Source organism: Malassezia sympodialis, genomic scaffold (assembly GCF_000349305.1).
Source record: "Malassezia sympodialis ATCC 42132 genomic scaffold, msy_sf_10, whole genome shotgun sequence".
Taxonomy (NCBI): domain Eukaryota; kingdom Fungi; phylum Basidiomycota; class Malasseziomycetes; order Malasseziales; family Malasseziaceae; genus Malassezia; species Malassezia sympodialis.
Window position 1 is genome coordinate 207,635 of NW_017387808.1, and position 17,268 is coordinate 224,902.

At 64.8% G+C, this 17,268-nt stretch overlaps 11 protein-coding genes across 11 annotated transcripts; 7 read left to right on the forward strand and 4 right to left on the reverse strand.

Moving 5' to 3' along the window:
- Nucleotides 1-17: 17 nt before the first annotated feature.
- MSY001_2239 (uncharacterized protein) lies at nt 18-1,617 on the reverse strand (the record flags this gene model as incomplete). Its single annotated transcript, XM_018884078.1, has 2 exons — nt 18-48; nt 83-1,617. 2 exons carry the CDS (start codon nt 1,615-1,617, stop codon nt 18-20), a joined length of 1,566 nt encoding a protein of 521 aa, XP_018740774.1.
- A 66-nt stretch (nt 1,618-1,683) lies between these two features.
- MSY001_2240 (uncharacterized protein) lies at nt 1,684-4,107 on the forward strand (the record flags this gene model as incomplete). Its single annotated transcript, XM_018884079.1, has 2 exons — nt 1,684-2,613; nt 2,635-4,107. 2 exons carry the CDS (start codon nt 1,684-1,686, stop codon nt 4,105-4,107), a joined length of 2,403 nt encoding a protein of 800 aa, XP_018740775.1.
- Nucleotides 4,108-4,187: 80 nt separating this feature from the next.
- MSY001_2241 (uncharacterized protein) lies at nt 4,188-6,080 on the reverse strand (the record flags this gene model as incomplete). The annotated part of the gene is made up of 1 exon (XM_018884080.1): nt 4,188-6,080. One exon carries the CDS (start codon nt 6,078-6,080, stop codon nt 4,188-4,190), a length of 1,893 nt encoding a protein of 630 aa, XP_018740776.1.
- Nucleotides 6,081-6,406: 326 nt separating this feature from the next.
- MSY001_2242 (uncharacterized protein) lies at nt 6,407-7,072 on the reverse strand (the record flags this gene model as incomplete). Its single annotated transcript, XM_018884081.1, has 1 exon — nt 6,407-7,072. The coding sequence occupies one exon, from the start codon at nt 7,070-7,072 to the stop codon at nt 6,407-6,409; it is 666 nt and encodes a 221-aa protein (XP_018740777.1).
- Nucleotides 7,073-7,269: 197 nt separating this feature from the next.
- MSY001_2243 (uncharacterized protein) lies at nt 7,270-7,988 on the forward strand (the record flags this gene model as incomplete). Its single annotated transcript, XM_018884082.1, has 6 exons — nt 7,270-7,323; nt 7,391-7,402; nt 7,429-7,521; nt 7,549-7,565; nt 7,591-7,689; nt 7,718-7,988. 6 exons carry the CDS (start codon nt 7,270-7,272, stop codon nt 7,986-7,988), a joined length of 546 nt encoding a protein of 181 aa, XP_018740778.1.
- A 111-nt stretch (nt 7,989-8,099) lies between these two features.
- MSY001_2244 (uncharacterized protein) lies at nt 8,100-8,963 on the forward strand (the record flags this gene model as incomplete). The annotated part of the gene is made up of 1 exon (XM_018884083.1): nt 8,100-8,963. The coding sequence occupies one exon, from the start codon at nt 8,100-8,102 to the stop codon at nt 8,961-8,963; it is 864 nt and encodes a 287-aa protein (XP_018740779.1).
- A 26-nt stretch (nt 8,964-8,989) lies between these two features.
- On the reverse strand, nt 8,990-11,240 carry MSY001_2246 (uncharacterized protein; the record flags this gene model as incomplete). Its single annotated transcript, XM_018884084.1, has 4 exons — nt 8,990-10,451; nt 10,571-10,635; nt 10,714-11,010; nt 11,091-11,240. 4 exons carry the CDS (start codon nt 11,238-11,240, stop codon nt 8,990-8,992), a joined length of 1,974 nt encoding a protein of 657 aa, XP_018740781.1.
- On the forward strand, nt 10,982-11,982 carry MSY001_2245 (uncharacterized protein; the record flags this gene model as incomplete). Its single annotated transcript, XM_018884085.1, has 3 exons — nt 10,982-10,999; nt 11,025-11,283; nt 11,309-11,982. 3 exons carry the CDS (start codon nt 10,982-10,984, stop codon nt 11,980-11,982), a joined length of 951 nt encoding a protein of 316 aa, XP_018740780.1.
- Nucleotides 11,983-12,084: 102 nt separating this feature from the next.
- Nucleotides 12,085-14,723, forward strand: MSY001_2247 (uncharacterized protein; the record flags this gene model as incomplete). The annotated part of the gene is made up of 2 exons (XM_018884087.1): nt 12,085-12,178; nt 12,214-14,723. 2 exons carry the CDS (start codon nt 12,085-12,087, stop codon nt 14,721-14,723), a joined length of 2,604 nt encoding a protein of 867 aa, XP_018740782.1.
- Nucleotides 14,724-14,913: 190 nt separating this feature from the next.
- Nucleotides 14,914-15,563, forward strand: MSY001_2248 (uncharacterized protein; the record flags this gene model as incomplete). The annotated part of the gene is made up of 2 exons (XM_018884088.1): nt 14,914-15,425; nt 15,449-15,563. The coding sequence occupies 2 exons, from the start codon at nt 14,914-14,916 to the stop codon at nt 15,561-15,563; spliced, it is 627 nt and encodes a 208-aa protein (XP_018740783.1).
- A 456-nt stretch (nt 15,564-16,019) lies between these two features.
- On the forward strand, nt 16,020-17,263 carry MSY001_2249 (uncharacterized protein; the record flags this gene model as incomplete). The annotated part of the gene is made up of 2 exons (XM_018884089.1): nt 16,020-16,091; nt 16,121-17,263. 2 exons carry the CDS (start codon nt 16,020-16,022, stop codon nt 17,261-17,263), a joined length of 1,215 nt encoding a protein of 404 aa, XP_018740784.1.
- Between the last annotated feature and the right edge of the window lie 5 nt (nt 17,264-17,268).

Here is a 17,268-nt window from a genome sequence, read left to right on the forward strand (position 1 = left end):
GTCCAGTACGAACGTGTTCATTTCCAAGTCGTGCGCGCGCATGCGCGGCTCGTCGACAATGTGTTGGCCGACCGCATAGTACCCGCCGCTCGCCGGGCGCCGCGCGCGCCGGCGCCGGTACAGGCAGAAGGCCACGCCCAACACGAGGAGCGCGACGAGCATCCATTCGCGCGACAGGCCCAGCGACGCCGGCGCGGCGACGAGCCACGCCTCGCTGTCGCCGATGCGCGTGCGCACCGAGGGCACCGAGCCGGGCGGCCATGTGCGCTCCGCGCCGACAAAGCGGAGCATCATATCGTGCGCTGCGTACGGCGCGTCGTAGGGCGCCATGTGCGAGGCATTGTAGAACGTCGCGAGGGTGAGATTGCGTGCCTCGATCCAGGTGCCGACCGGGGCCTCGTTGAGGAGGTACGGCGCGGGGCGCGCATGTGCGCCCATGCCCGTCTGCCCCTGCCATGTCAGCGCATCGACGAGGCGCTGGTGCCCCAGCGCCGAGCACACCAGGTCCTGGTCGCCGGCGAACAGCAGCACACGCACGCCCTGCTCCAGCAGCGTCGGGAGGAAGTGCACACTGGCCTCCTCGGTCTGGGCGGCGGCCCGCAGCACGCGCCCGACGCGGCTATTGCACTCGACCCAGGCCTCGGGCTGCAGGCGCCCATCGACGTGCAGGGCGCCGCGCACGTCCGCCCGCGCGAGGTACGCACTCATGGCGCTGATCTCAGGGGGCCAGTTCATGCCGCAGGCGGGCGCCGTGTCGTTGAGGCGCAGGTCGAACATGTTGATGCAGCGCTCGCCGCCCGGCACGCTCGTGAGCGTCAGGTGCTCGACCTCGATGGCCACGGCCTCACACTCGGGGTACTCGGCGCGCACCACCGTGTCTTTTTTCATGGCGTCGCGGCACTGCTGCACGAACGGCGCCATGTGCTGGAGCTCGGGTCCCTGCGCCTGCCACACGCCGGCCAGCTGCATCGTCTCGACCGATGTGCCGTACTGCGTGCGCGGGTCGATGAAGCCATTCCCGATCATCACGCCGCGCAGCGTGAGCGGCGCATCGGGCGTCTGCAGCAGGGTCTTGGCCACATAGGGAATGTACTGCCCCGCGTAGCTCTCGCCCGCGAGGTACACGTCCGTGTCGTCGCGCGCGTACTCGGGGTACCGCTGCACGAGACCACGCAGGAATGCGACAAACTCGTCGGCGACCTGCTGCAACGACTGCGCGAACGCGTCGCCGTCCACGATCGAGAAGCCCGTGCCGACCGGCTGATCGACGTACACCACGTCCGCGTACTCGTTCCATGCCATGCCGCGCGCCACGCGGGCCAGTGTGCCGTTCCCCTGGAACCGGAACGGGCCGAGCTCCAGGAGCGCGCCGTCCATGCTGGAGCAGCCGGGGCCGCCATTGAGCCAGAGGATCAGCTTGCGGCGCCGCTGGGGCCACATGGCGCCGTGCCGCCAGAAGAACACGTGCGCAAAGTCTTTCGGCGTGCCCGTCGCACTCTCGGTCCCACGCACAGGCACGTACCCTGCATCCATACCGAACGACGGCAGGCCGTCGCCCCTCTCGAGCCCGGGCAGGCCCACCACGGCGCCCGCCCAGCCGGGTGGCGAGGACGACATGGTGGAGGGGAGTCGTCACGTGTGTGAAAAAGGTCGGCGCTCGCCTCGCCCTGCGCAGTGGCGACGATGGCGCGGGGCACGACGCGGGCGCCGCCGGCGCGCACGCGCAAGGCAGGTGCAGCTGCGAGCTCGGGCAAGAGTGCCAAGCGTGCGCGCATTGCGCCGGTCGATAGCGACGACGACGACGACGAGCGGGCGCGTGATGCGCAGGACATGGCGGCCGATGGCGACGACCAACTCGCTGCGCTGCAATTCCTCTCGCGCGCCACGCTGCCGGACGTGACGCAGGCCGGTGCACAGGCCAAGGAGAAGGAGCGCATGCTCGCGGAGAAGCGCAGGCAGCGCGAGGCATTGAATGCACGGCGCCGGCCGGCCGAGCTGAGCGACAGCGACGCGAGCACGGACATGGAGGGCGCGAGTGAGAGTGAGGACGAGGAGCTAGACGGCCGGGACGAGGAGCTGGACGACCTGGACGACCTGGACGACCTGGACGACCTGGACGAGGAGCTGGACGAGGAGCGCGACGACGACTACGAAGAGCGATACCTACATATGGCCGCGCGGCGCGAGAGACGCGAGGCAGCGGCGCGCGAGATGCGCGCTCAGCAGCCCTTGCCGATCCGCACAGAGCGCGGCGTCGTCGAGGCGGTCTCCGACGACGACGCCCCGGCGCTCCACAGCCGCGCCGTGTTCTCCGACGACGACTATGACGAGAGCGACGAAGCGCCCGAGGCGCCTGCGCCTTATGTGCCCTCCTCGGCAGCACACTCACGGCGATTCGGCCTCGCGCCGCCCTACGAGCTTGCGCGTGGTGCCCTCTCTCCGCAGGCGGCGCAGCGCACCCGCGCGCTGGGCGAGGCGCGCGAGCAGATTGCGCACCTTGCGTCGCAGATCGTGGGCGACCCCGAGATGGGCACGGCCGCGCTGCAGCGCCTGCTCGTGTTTGCTCAGGCCAGGGTGGCGCCGCCGCCGGGCGAGGGAGGCTCGGCAGTGCAGGTACACCCCCATATCCGACAGCTAGCGCTGCTTTCGCTGCTGGCTGTATGGGTGGACGTAATTCCCGGCTACCGCATCCGCGCGCTGTCGGAGCAGGAGCAAAAAGAGCGGGTGAGCCAGGAGGTCGCGCGCCGGCGCGACTGGGAGCAGAGTCTCGTGCGGTTCTACCGCGAGTATCTCGAGTGCTGTGAGGCCGAGGTGCGCGACGCCTCCTCGCCCCTCTCGCGCGTGGCACTGCGCTGCTTTTGCACGCTGCTCGTGCGTGTGCCGCACTTCAACTTCCGCAAGAACCTGCTCGCCTCGGTGATTTCACACCTCTCGCGCAAGTCGTGGACGCCGGCGAGCGAGCAGTGTGCCTCGTCGCTCGTCCAGCTGCTGCGGCAGGATGCGGACGGCGAGATTGCGCTCGAGCTCGTCCAGCTCCTGTACCGCATGGTCCGCGAGCGCAAGTTTGCCGTGCACGCGAATGTGCTCGATGTGCTTGTGCACTTGAGGCTGCGCAGCGAGCTGAGCCGCGACGTAAAGAGCGGCCCCATGGGCGCCGCGAGTGCGCGCCCGACGCCGCGCCGCGCCGACCCAAAGAAGGTGCGCCAGGGCCTCGCTGTCCACCGCAGCAAGAAGCAAGTCAAGAAGGACCGCGAGCTGCAGGCAATCGAGCAGGAGATGCGCGAGGCGGACGCCGCCCTCGACGTCGAGGCGCGCGAGCGCAACCAGTCCGAGACACTCAAGCTGCTCTTCGCGCTGTACTTCCGCGTCTTGAAGAGCGACGTGCCGCTGCCGCTCCTTGCGTCGGCGCTCGAAGGCCTCGTGCACTATGCTCATCACGTGAGTGTCGACTTCTTCCGCGACGTGGTCGGTGTGCTGCGCGGCCGGCTGGCGGACGCGCTGGAGGCGCGCACGTACCGCGCGGCGCTGCTGTGCATGGTCGCTGCGTTAGCACTGCAGCACGGACAGGGCGGCGCGCTGGAGCTGGATCTCGGCGACATGTACGCGGCGCTGTACACGGTGCTCCTGCCGCTGAGCACGAGCGGGCAGCTGGAAGAGGGCGACGTGCCCCGGCGCGGCCAGGTCACGGGCCTGCGGCGCTGGAGCGAAGCGTCCCTGCTGTTTTACGCGATGGACATGGCGCTTGTGCAGGCGCCGCGCGCGACGCTCCAGGTGTCGCTGGAGCGCACGGCGGCGCTGGTGCGCCGCCTGTTGGGCGCGGCGCTGCACTGGCCCACGACCAGTGCGCTGCGGGCGCTGGAACTCGCGCAGGCCGTGCTGGTGCGTACGGCCACGATCGAGGCGCGCTTCGAGGCCCTGCTGGACAACCGCGATGCCGTGCAGGATGGGCAGTACGACCCGTACGCTGCGCAGCCCGAGAGCGCGCGCGCCCTGGCCAGTGGCGAGCCGTGCTGGGAGCTGTGCCTGCTGAGTCGCACGCACGCCAATGCGCAAGTGCGCGAAACTGCCACGGCGCTGCTTCTTGGGACTCGGAGACTGGACCGCTAGGTAGTGCTACTATACAGGCGCCCGCAGCGGACCGACCGCAGCCCGATGCTACGGGGCAGGAGCGGCCCAGCGCGAGGCCCCTAGGCCGTCGCCTCGGCGCCCTCGCGGCTCTCGTACTCGCGAAGCACCGTCAGCGCCTCGTCAACCTTGCTGCTCAGAGCCTCGTCGTCCTCGAGCAGATGCAGCAGCTCGCCGACCGGCAGCTCGAGAATCATACCCGTCAGCTTACCAGCGAGCTGCGGCTGCGACGCAGCAATCTTGGGGTAGATCGCCTCACCAAGCATCTGCTTCTGCTCCTCCGGCGACGCATTCGCGAGCGCTGCGGCGGTGAGCGCCTCGGGCTGCGCAGGCACCGCGACGGGCACCGGCGCACCCTGGCCACGCTGCACGCCAGCGGGGGCCGCACCAGCAGTGGGCGCAGCGCCACGCGGCGGGCGCGGCGGGCGGTAGCCCTGCGGGAACATGCCGCCCGCGGGGAACTGGCCGGGGTACGGCGCGCCCGGCGCGCCAGCCATCGGGGGCATGCCCTGCATCATGCCCGGCGGGTACTGCGGACGCACCTGGCCGGGGAACTGCGCGGGCGGCTGGGGGTAGTACATGCCGGGGGCGCCGGGGTACATCTGCGCAGCGGCGGCAGCGGCAGCCTGCTGCTGCTGCAGACGCAGCTGGTTGTGCTGCATCATCTGCGCGGCGAGCTGCTGGTGGCGCACGTCCTTGCGCTGCGCGAGCGCCACGTACAGCGGACGGTTTTCGATCATCTTGCCGTTCATCTCCGCCACGGCCTTGTTCGCCTCCTCGGGCGCCGAGTAGCACACAAAGCCAAAGCCGCGCGACGCGCCGGTGGGCGTGCGCATCACCTTGGCCGACGTCGTGGTGCCAAACGGCGCAAACTCTTCCTGGAGGCGCTCGTCGTCAAACTCCTCCGGCAGGTTCTTGATGTACAGGTTCACGCCCTGGTACTTGGACAGCTTTTCGTTCTTCGCCGCCTCGTACGCCTTGCGCAGCTCCTCCTCACGCTCCGACTTCTTCTGTGCACGACCCAGGAACAGCTTCTGGCCGTGGAACTCCGTGTCGTTGAGCTCCTCGACCGCCTTCGCCGCCTGCGCGTGCTCGGCAAAGTTGACAAAGCCAAAGCCACGGCTCTTGCCCTCCTCGTCGGTGGCCAGGGCAGCCGAGGTGATCGTGCCGTACTTGTCAAAGAGCTTCTCAAACTCCTCCTGCGTCACAGCAGGGTCGAGGTTCTTCACGTACACGTTCGTGTACTGCGCACGCGCCTCCTCGATCTTGGCCTGGCGGTCCTTCTTCGAGATGTGGTGGCCCACGTACACCTTCTTGTCGTTCAGAAGCATGCCGTTGACGTGCTTGATCGCCGCCTCAGCCGCCTCCTTCGACTCGTAGTGCACGAAGCCGTAGCCAAGACTGCCCTGCTCGTTCGACGCCACCTTGCACGACAAAATCTTGCCGAAGGCCGCGAAGGTGTCGTGCAGCGCCTTGTTGTCGATGGCCTCGTCCAGGTTCTTGATGAAGATATTGCCCTGGCCCGCACGGCGCTGACCGGGGTCACGCTGCGACCACATGATACGGCACGGGCGGCCGCGGATCGGCGTGTAGTTCAGCTGCTCCAGCGCACGCTCACTGTCCTCCGCATTCAAAAAGTTCACGTACGCGTAGCCCAGCGAGCGACGAGTCACCGCATCACGGCACACACGGATGCTGCTCACGGGGCCGACCATGTTGAAGATCTCGAACAGGATGGCCTCGTTCACATTCGGGTCCAGCTCACCCACGTAGAGCGAGGTGTTCACCGAGCCCTGGCTGGCCTTGGGCTTCTCATCCTCCTTCTTCTCAGCAGGCTTCTCCTCTGCAGGAGCCTCGGCGGCCGCAGGCGCCGCGGCCGGGGTCTCGGTCACCGGGGCCGACTCGGCAGGAGGGTTGGTAGCAGCAGGCTGCGTCGAAGCGGCTTCAGCAGACATTGTAATAATAGTTAACTTTTTTTTTCAGGGTTTTTCGATCGTTCACAAGAAGAAGACGCAACCGCTTTCCAAGGATACGTCGACCACGAGAGCAGGAGGATAGGTTTCGGCTGCGCACCCGCGGCGATTTTTCACCGCCGACGCCGCACGCCCTGCACTGCGAAGAAAACTCGTGGCTTTTCCGACGCACGTGATTTCTGCGCCGCCGCGCTCCCTCCGTCGACCTGTATTCACGTGATGTACTTCAGGGCGGCCGCCACGCTGGCTGCTGGCCACGGTGATATACGATACCGGTATATTCCTATATCGACGCTATCGATACGTTTTTAAGCGCTGTCCTGCACGACGCCGACCTGGGCGGCACGCAGGAGCTTCCCTTTAATCATATAGCCCGTCTTGCTGCAGTCGAGTACACTGCCCGGCTCCTTGCCCGGCACCGGCGCCTGGTATAATGCTTCGTGCAGCTTGGGGTCAAACTTTTCGCCCGTAGGGTTGAATGCCTCGATGCCATGCGTCCGCAGCATGTCGACAATGCTCTTGCGCGTGAGACTCACGCCGTCATATAGCTCGGCCAGTGCACGCGGCGCCTCGGCCGCATCACTGGGAGCTGTGCGCAGCAGTTCAGGCACCGACTTGAGCGCGAGTTCCAGCACATCGATCGACTCGGTCAGGTCCTTGGCGAGTTTCGCGATGGCCACGTCGCTGATGCTCTTCTTCTCCTCAGCGGAGCGGCGCTGCAGATTCTGCAGCTCAGCCTTTGTATAGAGCAGGTCATCTGTCAGGTCTTTGACGCGCTCCTCCTTCTCCTTCAGCTGCGCCTCGAGCGGATTCGCCTCAGCCTGCGGCGCCTCGTCCTTCGCCTCCGTGTTGGGCGTCGCTTCAGCGGCCTTGTCGGAGTAGTAGCGCACGCACGCAGCTGTGCGCATCCGAGGCGCAGCCAAAGTACGCGAAAATAGGCCGAAGACGGCGTTCTTCGAAGGAGCAGCAAGCATCGCAAGTCGGGGGTGAACGTCGATTTGCGGAGGCGATGTGGCGAGACGGACATCGCGGCGCTTACTCAGCATGACACGACTGCGGCATGTCTCGACCTATTGGGCCTTGTTAGAACGGCCGTGAGCAACGCGGGCCAAACTTGCAGTGTTGTCCCGGCAGAGACAAACGCCACGTTTTCCATCTTACTATTGTCAACATGGCGTCGCAGGCTCAAGTGATCCAACAGAAGTTTGACAAGTTCATGCGTCAGGTATGTAGCGCAGCCGGTGTGGATTCTTGGTGCTGACACCGTGGCGCCCTGGCGCTTTCCATTACAGCTCGACACGGAGGTATGGGCATTTGACGCTGACGGCAGCTCTCGAAGTACCCTAGCCTGAACCGCTTCGACAAGCACCTCCCTGTGCCGAAGTCGTACATTGTGTGCGGTGCTCTGGCTATCTTGACCTTCGTACGTACCGTGTGGCTGACTCTGTAGCTGATCTTCTTCAACATGTGGGTACACGACCTCTGACCGCAGTTGCGCTGGCTTCCTGACCAACTTCATCGGCTTCTTCGTGCCGATGTACTTCTCGCTCGCCGCCCTGGAGACCCCCCAGCCCCAGGACGACATTCAGTGGTGCGTTTTGCGGCGCGCTTACGTACAGGCTCACGTACTGGGTTGTGTTTGGCTTCTTCAACTTCCTCGAGACCTTCATCAGCTTTGTGCTGTACTGGTTCCCCTTCTACTACACTTTCAAGACCCTCGCGATTGTCTGGCTCGTCCTGCCCCAGACCCAGGGTGCGAAGCTCGTGTACTACAAGCTCCTGCGCCCTGCGTTCCTGGCCGTGCACGGCTCGCAGGCCAGGACTCCCGCGACTGTCGACGCTACCAAGCCCGGCTTCTCGGCTGCTTCGACTGGCGTGCACACCCAGTAAGCCCCTAGATCTATAGTTGGAAGCCCGCGTGGTGCCTCTTGCCGCCGCCCCCGCCGGCCGTCGGCCCCGTAGTGCTGAGTCAGCGGCACATTTTTTGTCTTGTCCACAACCATGACCAAGGCGACGCCCGCGCCCCGCGCCGGCCCCGCCAAGAGCAAGAGCACGAGCAAGCGCACGGCACAAGAGGAGCCTGCCTCTCTGCCGGAGCGCAAGCCGTTCGGTCAAGAAGACTCAGACGACGAGGAGATGCCCGAGACGCTGCCGGACGAGGCTGACGACGACGACGACGACCTTGTCATTGACCAAGACCTGCCAGATGTGACGCAGGCGCCTGGACAGGGCGCAGACGTCGATGACGGTCGCTTGCGCTTCCAGCCGATCAGTGCGACTGCCCTCGCGGCAGCGAATGCGGGCGTGGATCCGAAGGTCAAGTCGCAGCTGCGCAAAGTGCCCATCCCGCCGCACCGCATGAGCCCGCTGAAGCGCGACTGGCCCAAGATTTACACGCCGCTCGTCGAGCAGGCGGGGCTCATGGTGCGTATGAATGTGCGAACGCGCTGCGTTGAGATCAAGTCGTCGAAGCACACGGAGGACCTCGGTGTGCTGCAAAAAGCGAGCGACTTTGTCAAGGCGTACGCACTGGGCTTTGATGCCGACGACGCTCTGGCGCTGTTGCGTCTCGACGATTTGTACGTCGACTCGTTTGAAATGAAGGACGTGAAGACCCTACACGGCGACCACCTAAGCCGTGCGATCGGCCGCATCGCTGGAAAAGACGGCCGTACGCGCTTCGCGATTGAGAACGCGAGCCGTACGCGTATCGTGTTGGCCGATACAAAGATCCATATCCTGGGTGCCTACCAAAATATCCGCGTGGCCAAGGACGCGATTGTGGCCCTGATCATGGGCAGCCCGCCCGGCAAGGTCTACTCCAAGCTGCGCACCGTCAGCGCGCGCATGCGCCAGCGCTCTTAGTACTGCCCCTGTAGCATAGCACCGCATCAGCCCTGCAGCGACGGCACGAGGGCCTGCAGCAGCGCCCCAATATGGGGGGCGCCCGCCTTGGCCAGCCATGCCAGAAACTGGCGCCGGATATCGGAGTACTGCAGGTGCTCGGGCAGTCCGCCCGCGCCGCGCGCGCCGCGCAGCGCCGACGGCGTGATGGGCGCGCGGATGTCCATGCCAGGCAGCAGCGACTCATGGCAAAACTGCTCAAAGAGCGGCGCTAGGAGCGCGCCATGCGAGAGCGAGGCGACCAGCACGAACGGCACGATCCGCTGCTCGTCGCAGGCCTGCTTCCAGACTGCGACGGCGCTCCGATCGCACACGAGCACGTCATCAATGGTGATGCCACGCTGGAGAAACTGCGCAAATGCGCGCCCACTCCATATCATATCGGCGAGCGCCAGGGCCATTTCGTCCACAGCGCGCGCGTTCAGTGCGCTGTCCGGTACGCTCAGCACATGCGTGCGCATATACAGGACATGCTCACATGCGCGATCGAGCGTGGCCACTGAGCCGGCCAGCATCGGCGGCGCAGCGAGCTGGACAAAAGGAAACGGGAAGAGGTGCGTGGCCGCCGCACAGTGGGCATGCGCTAGGGCCCCCTGCAGCTCGAGCATGGCCGCATAGACGGGCAGCGTCGGATCGCCATCGAGGACAAGGGCCTCCTGGCACTCGATGGCACAGGCCATGAGCGCCGGCGTCGCTGGCGCGCCCAAGTCCGCCCAGTGCTCGAGGAGGCGAACCATGCCATGCAGCACCGACGCCGAGAACAGGTCCGAGACGCCGTCCATAGCCGCCATGTGGCACAGGGGGCGGAAGAATGGCGCAAACAATTCGTCCCACGGCCGCGGCGGCAGCCACGCACAAAAGCGCACGAGCCGGCGCATCGTTGGGCGCCACCGGCGCTCCCACACCGCGAGCCCGCCGGGCTGCGCGAGGTGGGTGAGTACATCCTGGCCCATCGACTGCACCACATGCACGAGGAGCGGCATTAGGGGGCGCGGCACGGCTTGTAGCGCGGCCACATGCAGGTATAGGGCGTCCAGCAGCGCCCAGGCGCCAGGGTCAAAAGGCGGCACGTCCGCCGGAGGAGCTGCACCTTTGTCGCGGCGGTGGGCATGGTGCGCCGCGAGGAGACGCCCCGCAGACGCCGCTAGGCGTGTCCCGACGCTGTGGCTGTTGCTGGGCTCGAGCGCCGGCAATAGGGCGAGGGCATGGCGAAGCAGACGTGGCACGCGCGAGCGAACCTGTGCACTGGCGAGGCCCGGTACCGTGTCAGGGAGCGTAAGCGTCGGCAGTGCGTGCGCCCAGGTATCTAGGGGCATTCCCCTCGCATCTGCCCCCCCGTCCATGGGCACCGGCTCGTCCACAGGGAGCAGGAGCGCCGGCTGGAAGAGGGCATACGCGTCGAGCAGGGTATACAGCGCGCGGTCGTGTGTGGCCTTGTACAGCTGGAGCCTGGAGTTAGGCGTGCGCACGTACAGTGTACGAATACGGAAGGCCCGCACATGCCGCGCCTCCGTAAGCTGGCACAAGAGCGCACAGAGTGGCAGGCTGGGTGAGCGAGGCCCACGTACCGTAGGGGGGCCTCATGGAGGCACGCGAACAAGAGGCCATACGAGCGACGCAGCACAGCCGCCGCCTCGGGCGTCAGAGCGTCCCGAGGGTGGTCCCGGAGCAGAGCGAGAGCGTCTCCCTAGGGTAAGCCGGCAGTACGTACACGGTCGGCCACGGGCGTGAGCATGTCACATGCGTGCCCCACAAGCGCGAGGACGAGTGGGGCATCCCATGCAGGATCCTGCCGGGCCTTTTCGATCCACGGCCATACGCGGTGCGCGCGCGCGTTGCTAAACCCGGCCACGGTGCAAGCGGGGCCGCGCCGGCCAGCAGGGAGGGCCTGGCCGGTGCGTCCGCCTAGCGCGTCGACATCACGTGAGTGATCGGGTGTGCGTGGCGGAGATGCGAGCGCTGCGACAAGGCACCTTGCGATGCCGACGACGGAGGAGGTGCGTAGAGCCTGGCTGACCTCAGTCCCCCTTGCCTGTGACGGCTACATCGGTCGTGGTGCACCCGCTGGTGCTTTTGTCCGTGACGGACCATGCATCGCGCATGGCCATCAGTGCGCGGAAGCGCGTGGTCGGCGTGCTGCTGGGCCAGGACATGGGCAAGACGATCAATGTGGCGAACAGCTTTGCCGTGCCGTTTGAAGAGGACGAGAACGATCCCAAGACGCTGTTCCTCGACCATGACTATATCTATGGCATGCTGGAGATGTTCAAGAAAGTGAACGGTATGCACGACGGGACTGACAGCAGCGCGCGAGCGTTTTGTTGGATGGTACCACACGGGGCCGAAGCTGCGCTCGTCGGACCTGGAGATCAACCACATGATGAAGCGGTTCACGCCGCGCCCGGTGATGGTGATCATCGACCCACGGCGCGAGGACGTGGGCATCCCGACGGATGCGTACATGGCCGTGGACGAGATCAAGGACGACGGCACGGCGACACAGACCACGTTCATGCATGTGCCGACGGTGATCGAGGCGGAGGAAGCCGAGGAGGTCGGCGTGGAGCACCTCCAGCGCGACATCCACGATACGACAACGATGGGCTCGTTGTCGGACCGCGTCGCGCAGCAGCTGCTCTCACTGCGGGGCCTGCACCGCCGTCTTCTGGATATCCGCGACTACCTCGCGGCGGTCATGCGTGGCGAGCTGCCAGTGAACCATGAGATCGTATACGAGCTGCAGAATGTGTTCAACTACCTGCCGGACCTCGACAAGCCCGAGACCGTGCGCAGCTTCCGCGTGGCGAACAACGACCGGTTGCTCATCGTATACCTCAGCAGTCTCATCCGCGCGGTGATTGCGCTGCACGCCCTCGTGAACAACCGCTTGGAAATGGCCCATGGAGAGAACAAGGACCAGGTGGCACCCGAAACACAGGGTCCCAAGGAGTCGTCCGAGGCTCAGGCGTCCTCGTCGTAGATGCGCACCGCGCTTCGTAGCTGATCCGCCTGCTCGCCAGTGGACTCCACCCGTCGCTGACAAAGCCATTTTTTTGGACGGCGCTTTCTTGCTGAAGCGACGATGCCGTTCTCGCACCGGCCGACGCTCAAGCAGCAAAACAAGCGCTTCAAGTCGGGGCATGCGACGAAGGGCGAGCGAAAACGTGCCGCTAAAGGTATGTACCCTGCGCTGACGCAGGTAAAAACGAAGCGCCCGTAGGTGGCGCACGCCCCTCCAAGGCGCACACGTTGCGCATGGCCGGTAGCGCCGAGGGCTCACGGAGCAACCGCCGCAACGAGGCGCGCCAGGTCTCGCAGCAAAAGCGCGCTGCAATCGTCGAGAGCACGCGTATTTTTACCGGGACGGGTCTGCGTGGCGAGCAGCGCGGCGTGGGCGGACGCCATGCCAAGGCAGGTGCGCCGCGTATCTGTGCGGTGGTGGCGCTGGCGCCTGATGTGGACGAGTGGGACGTCGCGCGCACACTTGAGCAGCACGACGAGTCGCTCGGTCTCGGCCGCATGCCGGGCAAGAGCGCCGACGAGGCCCTGGCTCAGGCACGGCCGCAGTGCGAGCTCGATGCGCCGCGCTTCCGGCAGTCGTTGCAGTTTTTGCCGATCCCCTACGGTGCACTCATGCCGGCAATGGATGCATGCCGCTGCGCAGACTTTGTCATTCTGCTCCTGTCCGCATCGACGTCCATTGAGCCGGGCTCATGGGGCGAGCTGTGCCTGCGCACGCTGCAGGCGCAGGGCGTGCCCCAGACGTTGGCCGTCGTACCGACGCTACACTCGGAGGAAGATGCGGCCAAAACGAAGCCCTCTGCGCTGGCCAAGGAGGCCCAGGGCGTGCGCAAGAGTCTCTTGAGCTTTATCCAGTACTTTTGCCCTGACGTGAGCAAGGTTCATGCGCTGGACGAGCCAGCGAGCCGCAGCGCGCTTGTTCGTACACTTGTGACTACAGCACCCAAGCGCATGGCGTGGCGCGATTACCGTGCGTGGCTCGTAGCCGAAGACGCTGCGTATGTGCCACACAACGGGGAGCAGGGCCTGCTCAAGATCCAAGGCTGGATTCGCGGCGCGCCGCTCAGTGCGAACCGCCTCGTGCATATTCCCGACTTTGGCGACTTTGCCGTCGATCGCATCACGTATGCGCCGCCCGGAACCGATGTGAACACCGAGCCCGAGGCGGTGATGCGAGACGCGGACGACGTCTCGGCGCCCGCCGCGCCGGGGGCGGTGCTGGACGTGCGGGATGAAGAGGAAGCGGATGACCTCGTGAGCGAAAACGAGCCGGACATGCTCGCGAACGAGCAGACATGGCCCACGGAGGAGGAAATGGCGGAGGCGCCTGCGCATGCCGAGGCGCCGGTCGACGAGGAACTGCCGCCTGCGGCGCCTGGCACGACGCCGCGCGAGATCCTTAAGCGTCGCGCCGAGAAAGAGGGCCAACGTCGGTACCAAGCTGCGTGGATCATCGAGAGTGATGACGAGGAGGAGGAGGACGAGGACAACACAGATGAGGACGGCATGGACGAGGAAGAAGAGGAAACAGGGGAGGACCCGGAGGGTGTCGACGATGACGCTGAGGAAGCTTCCGTTGCTGACGACGCGCCGGAGGAAGATGACGAGTACGACGACGAGGAAGAACTGCGCGCCATTGAGGCATACCGCGAGCAGATGCAGCGGGAGCGCGAGGCCAAGAAGGAGGAGGCAGCACAGGCCGAGTTCCCTGACGAGGTCGACACACCGATGGATGTGCCAGCGCGCCAGCGCTTCGCGCGGTACCGCGGCTTGGAGAGCATGTACACCACGTACTGGGACCCATATGAGGACCTGCCAGAGGACTATGCACGTCTCTTCCAATTTGACGATTTTAGCAAGACGCGCAAGCGCGTCGAGAGCCACTCGCTCATGGAGGGTGTCGCGCCCGGCATCCGCGTGTGCCTGTGGGTGCGTGATGTGCCGGTCGCCGCGGCGACGCGCGCGCTGTGTGCGACGGGGCAGGGGTCGCTGGGCAAGAAGTGCGAGAATGTGCCGTTTGTGCTGTTTGGCCTCCTCCGCCACGAGCACAAGAAGAGTGTGATCCACTTCACCGTCACGCGCAACACCGAGTACGATGCGCCGGTGCGTTCCAAGGATCCGCTGGTGGTCTGCCTCGGCTTCCGCCGTTATGCGGCACGCCCGACCTACTCACAACACATCCGACGCGTTGGGCGCCAAGGCAACCATGTCTACAAGTTTGAGCGGTACCTCCCGCACGGCATTGGCGCTGCGGTGGGCAGTATCTATGCACCGGTGACGATGGGCGGCGCGAATGTGCCGGTAGTGCTCCTGCGCATGCGTTCAGAAGGCCAAGAGTACGGCTACGATGCACAGGGTGTGAGTGCCGAGCAGACTCCGCACCTGGTGGGCGCGGGTTCCGTGCTGGATGTGGCGCCGACGCGCATCTTGGCGAAGCGGATCGTTCTCTCAGGCCACCCTTTCAAGCTACACAAGAAGACCGCGACGATCCGGTTCATGTTCTTTAACGCGGACGATGTGCGCTACTTTGCACCTATCACCCTACGGACCAAGTACGGGCGCACCGGGCACATTACGGAGAGTCTGGGCACCCATGGCTACTTTAAAGGTACGACGAACGAACTAACGTCAGCGCATTTCGACGGTCCCCTGACGCAGATGGATACGGTTCTGATGAGCCTGTACAAGGTGCGTGCTTGAGGCTAACGGTAGCGCGTGTACCCTCGTTGGTCGACGCTATTCCAGGGCAGCCGGGACAATCTGCCGCTTCGCCGTGCGCCCGGCGACCCGTAGTGTACGTAGGCCATTGGTCACGTGTACGTAAGCAGTAGCGCCAACGCTGGACCCAGGGGTGATCAGGGTAAGCGTCTGTTGCCGTGCTGCTTGACGCATGAGTGCCACGTCTGCCGCGGAGAAATTGCACCCGCAGGCGCCCGCGATGGTCCACACGACAAGTGAGCCACTACTGGCACCAGGTTCTAATGCGCGCCCTTCTGGCTCTCGCCACCGGCGCAGCAACAGCTTCCTGGTAGTGAAGCATATGCAGGAGACACCAGACGAGGAAGTCGACCAGTCCGTGAGCCCCAACGTGAATGCTGAATGGGTGAACATGAAGGGTGCCTGGGTGATCCATGTCGTACTCGTGGTTCTCGCCAAGCTGATCATCAACGAGATTCCTGGCATTTCCGACTCGATCAAGTGGACCATCATCAACTTAGGCTACATGATGGTGCGTTACACACACTCACAGCAGGTCTCCTATGTGATTTTCCACTACGTCAAGGGCGCACCACTCGACCTTAACAGTGGCGCCTACGACGAGCTCACCCTGTGGGAGCAGATCGACCAGGGATTCCAATATACACCGGCCAAGAAATATCTCACGAGTCTGCCGATTGCTCTGTACGTATGCGCGACTGACACAGCTTTCTGCTGTCGACACACTACTCTCACTATAATCCATGGCTATTCACTCTGAACCTCGCGGCGCTACTGTTTGTTCTCTTCCCAAAACTTCCGATAGTACGTGGCCGCCACTGACCCAGCTTCATCGATCGCGTCTTCTGTTTTTCCCGGGCGCCTGCCCTAGTACAGGCACCAATACACCAATGCGACAGCCCTCGCACGATTCGCTCACGAAGACTAAATAAATAGCTTGGCCTCGTTGATGTAGAGTTTGATTCACGTCCAGCGCCACTGATCGATCGCGGATGGCACTGCCCGAATGTGGAGGCCTTTACCCCACTGCGCCGCACCATTATAGCAGGGCGAAGGGCTGTGCCAGCCTGACAATGGAACCTGCGACGCCGCGGGAGCGTCCGCCAGATGCCACGCCCTCAATCCTGCGGAATCCACTGCATCATATCCCGCGCTGGAGTCGGCAGCATGGCGGCTACGTAACGTACGTGAGATCACCGCGCCTCCCTTCATCCCCGCGCGCCATTCTGGTTCTGCCCAGGCGCTCATTGCCCCACACATGGCTCTACTCTCTTGGAAATGGGACATTGTCTGCGTGGCCTATGCGGGCGGAGCGTTTGCACCGCTGGTACTCGCATTACCGCTCCTCGCGTACGCCCCCCGCACCCGACGAACTAAAGCCCATGGACCCCGAAGAGCTTGCCATGCTCAACTCCATTATCAATACCCGCCGCAGTATGGCTGCAGCGCAGGCACTCGCTAAGCAGGAGGTCAACTTTTCAGATACCCCAAGGTCATCGCATACTCCTGTTGTCCCCCGAGTTCCCCAAGTGCACTTTGCTCCCCTGCCGTTCCCAGAGGACGACATGGATCTCGAAACGTCCCATTCGGACCTGGACGAGCCTACCGCCGCCGATGCGCCTGACACGTCCATGCATGCCTTTTCTGGGGATGAACCACGCGCCACGGGCCACAGCCCGAGTCCCTCGCTGGACCGGAGCCCTAGCCGCAAGGCCCTCTGGCCCTGGCCCCTCGGCACCGATGCACTCTCGCTGCGCCGCTGGCCCAGTATGCAGCGTTCCGAGTCACCCTCCATGGAAGAGCCTGAATCGCCACGTACGCCGTCGCCGCCCGTGTCAATAAAAGAGCGCCGGCGCCGGCGCAAGCATATCCTCTCACAGCGCCCTGGCGGGACCGGCATGGTGACCCTGCTCGATGGGAAGCGGATTCCCGCGAGACAGGTGGGCGATCCGCAGCAGGAGCAAGATATGGATGCCGATTTACAGGCGCAGCTATGGGGCTTTGCGGCGCTCGAGCGGCAGCGCGCGCGCGTGCAAGCAGCTACACCACCGCGCCTTACCCTCTCGTCGGAGCGCGCCGCCGAGATGCGCCGCCGTCACGAGGACGAAATGACGGCGCTCGGCGTCGAGGCGCTGAAAAGGGTGCGTGGCGACAAGGCCAAGTCGCATGAGCGCGCTCGTTCCGAGCCGCACAGGCATGTGGATCCGAGCATCAGTATGCCGTCGCCGTCGCCGCACCTACCACGCCGCCCCGACGCAAAAGGCATCGTCGTGGTGCCTCTTCCTCAGCTGGGCCGCCGACCGAAGCACCCGTACGAGGGGCGCTCCTGGCTCTATACACTTCCAATCGACGATATGGACACATCTAGCGATACCAAACCGCACAAAGATGGCGTTAGGCGGCGCGCCACGACCGACGCAGCGCGCCAGGAAGTTGTGCACGCAAGTCGCCACAAGCACAAACACGATTGGGCCGATGAGTTTTGGCCGGAGCCCAGCGCGACGTGCGCATTGGTCACCTAGAGTAC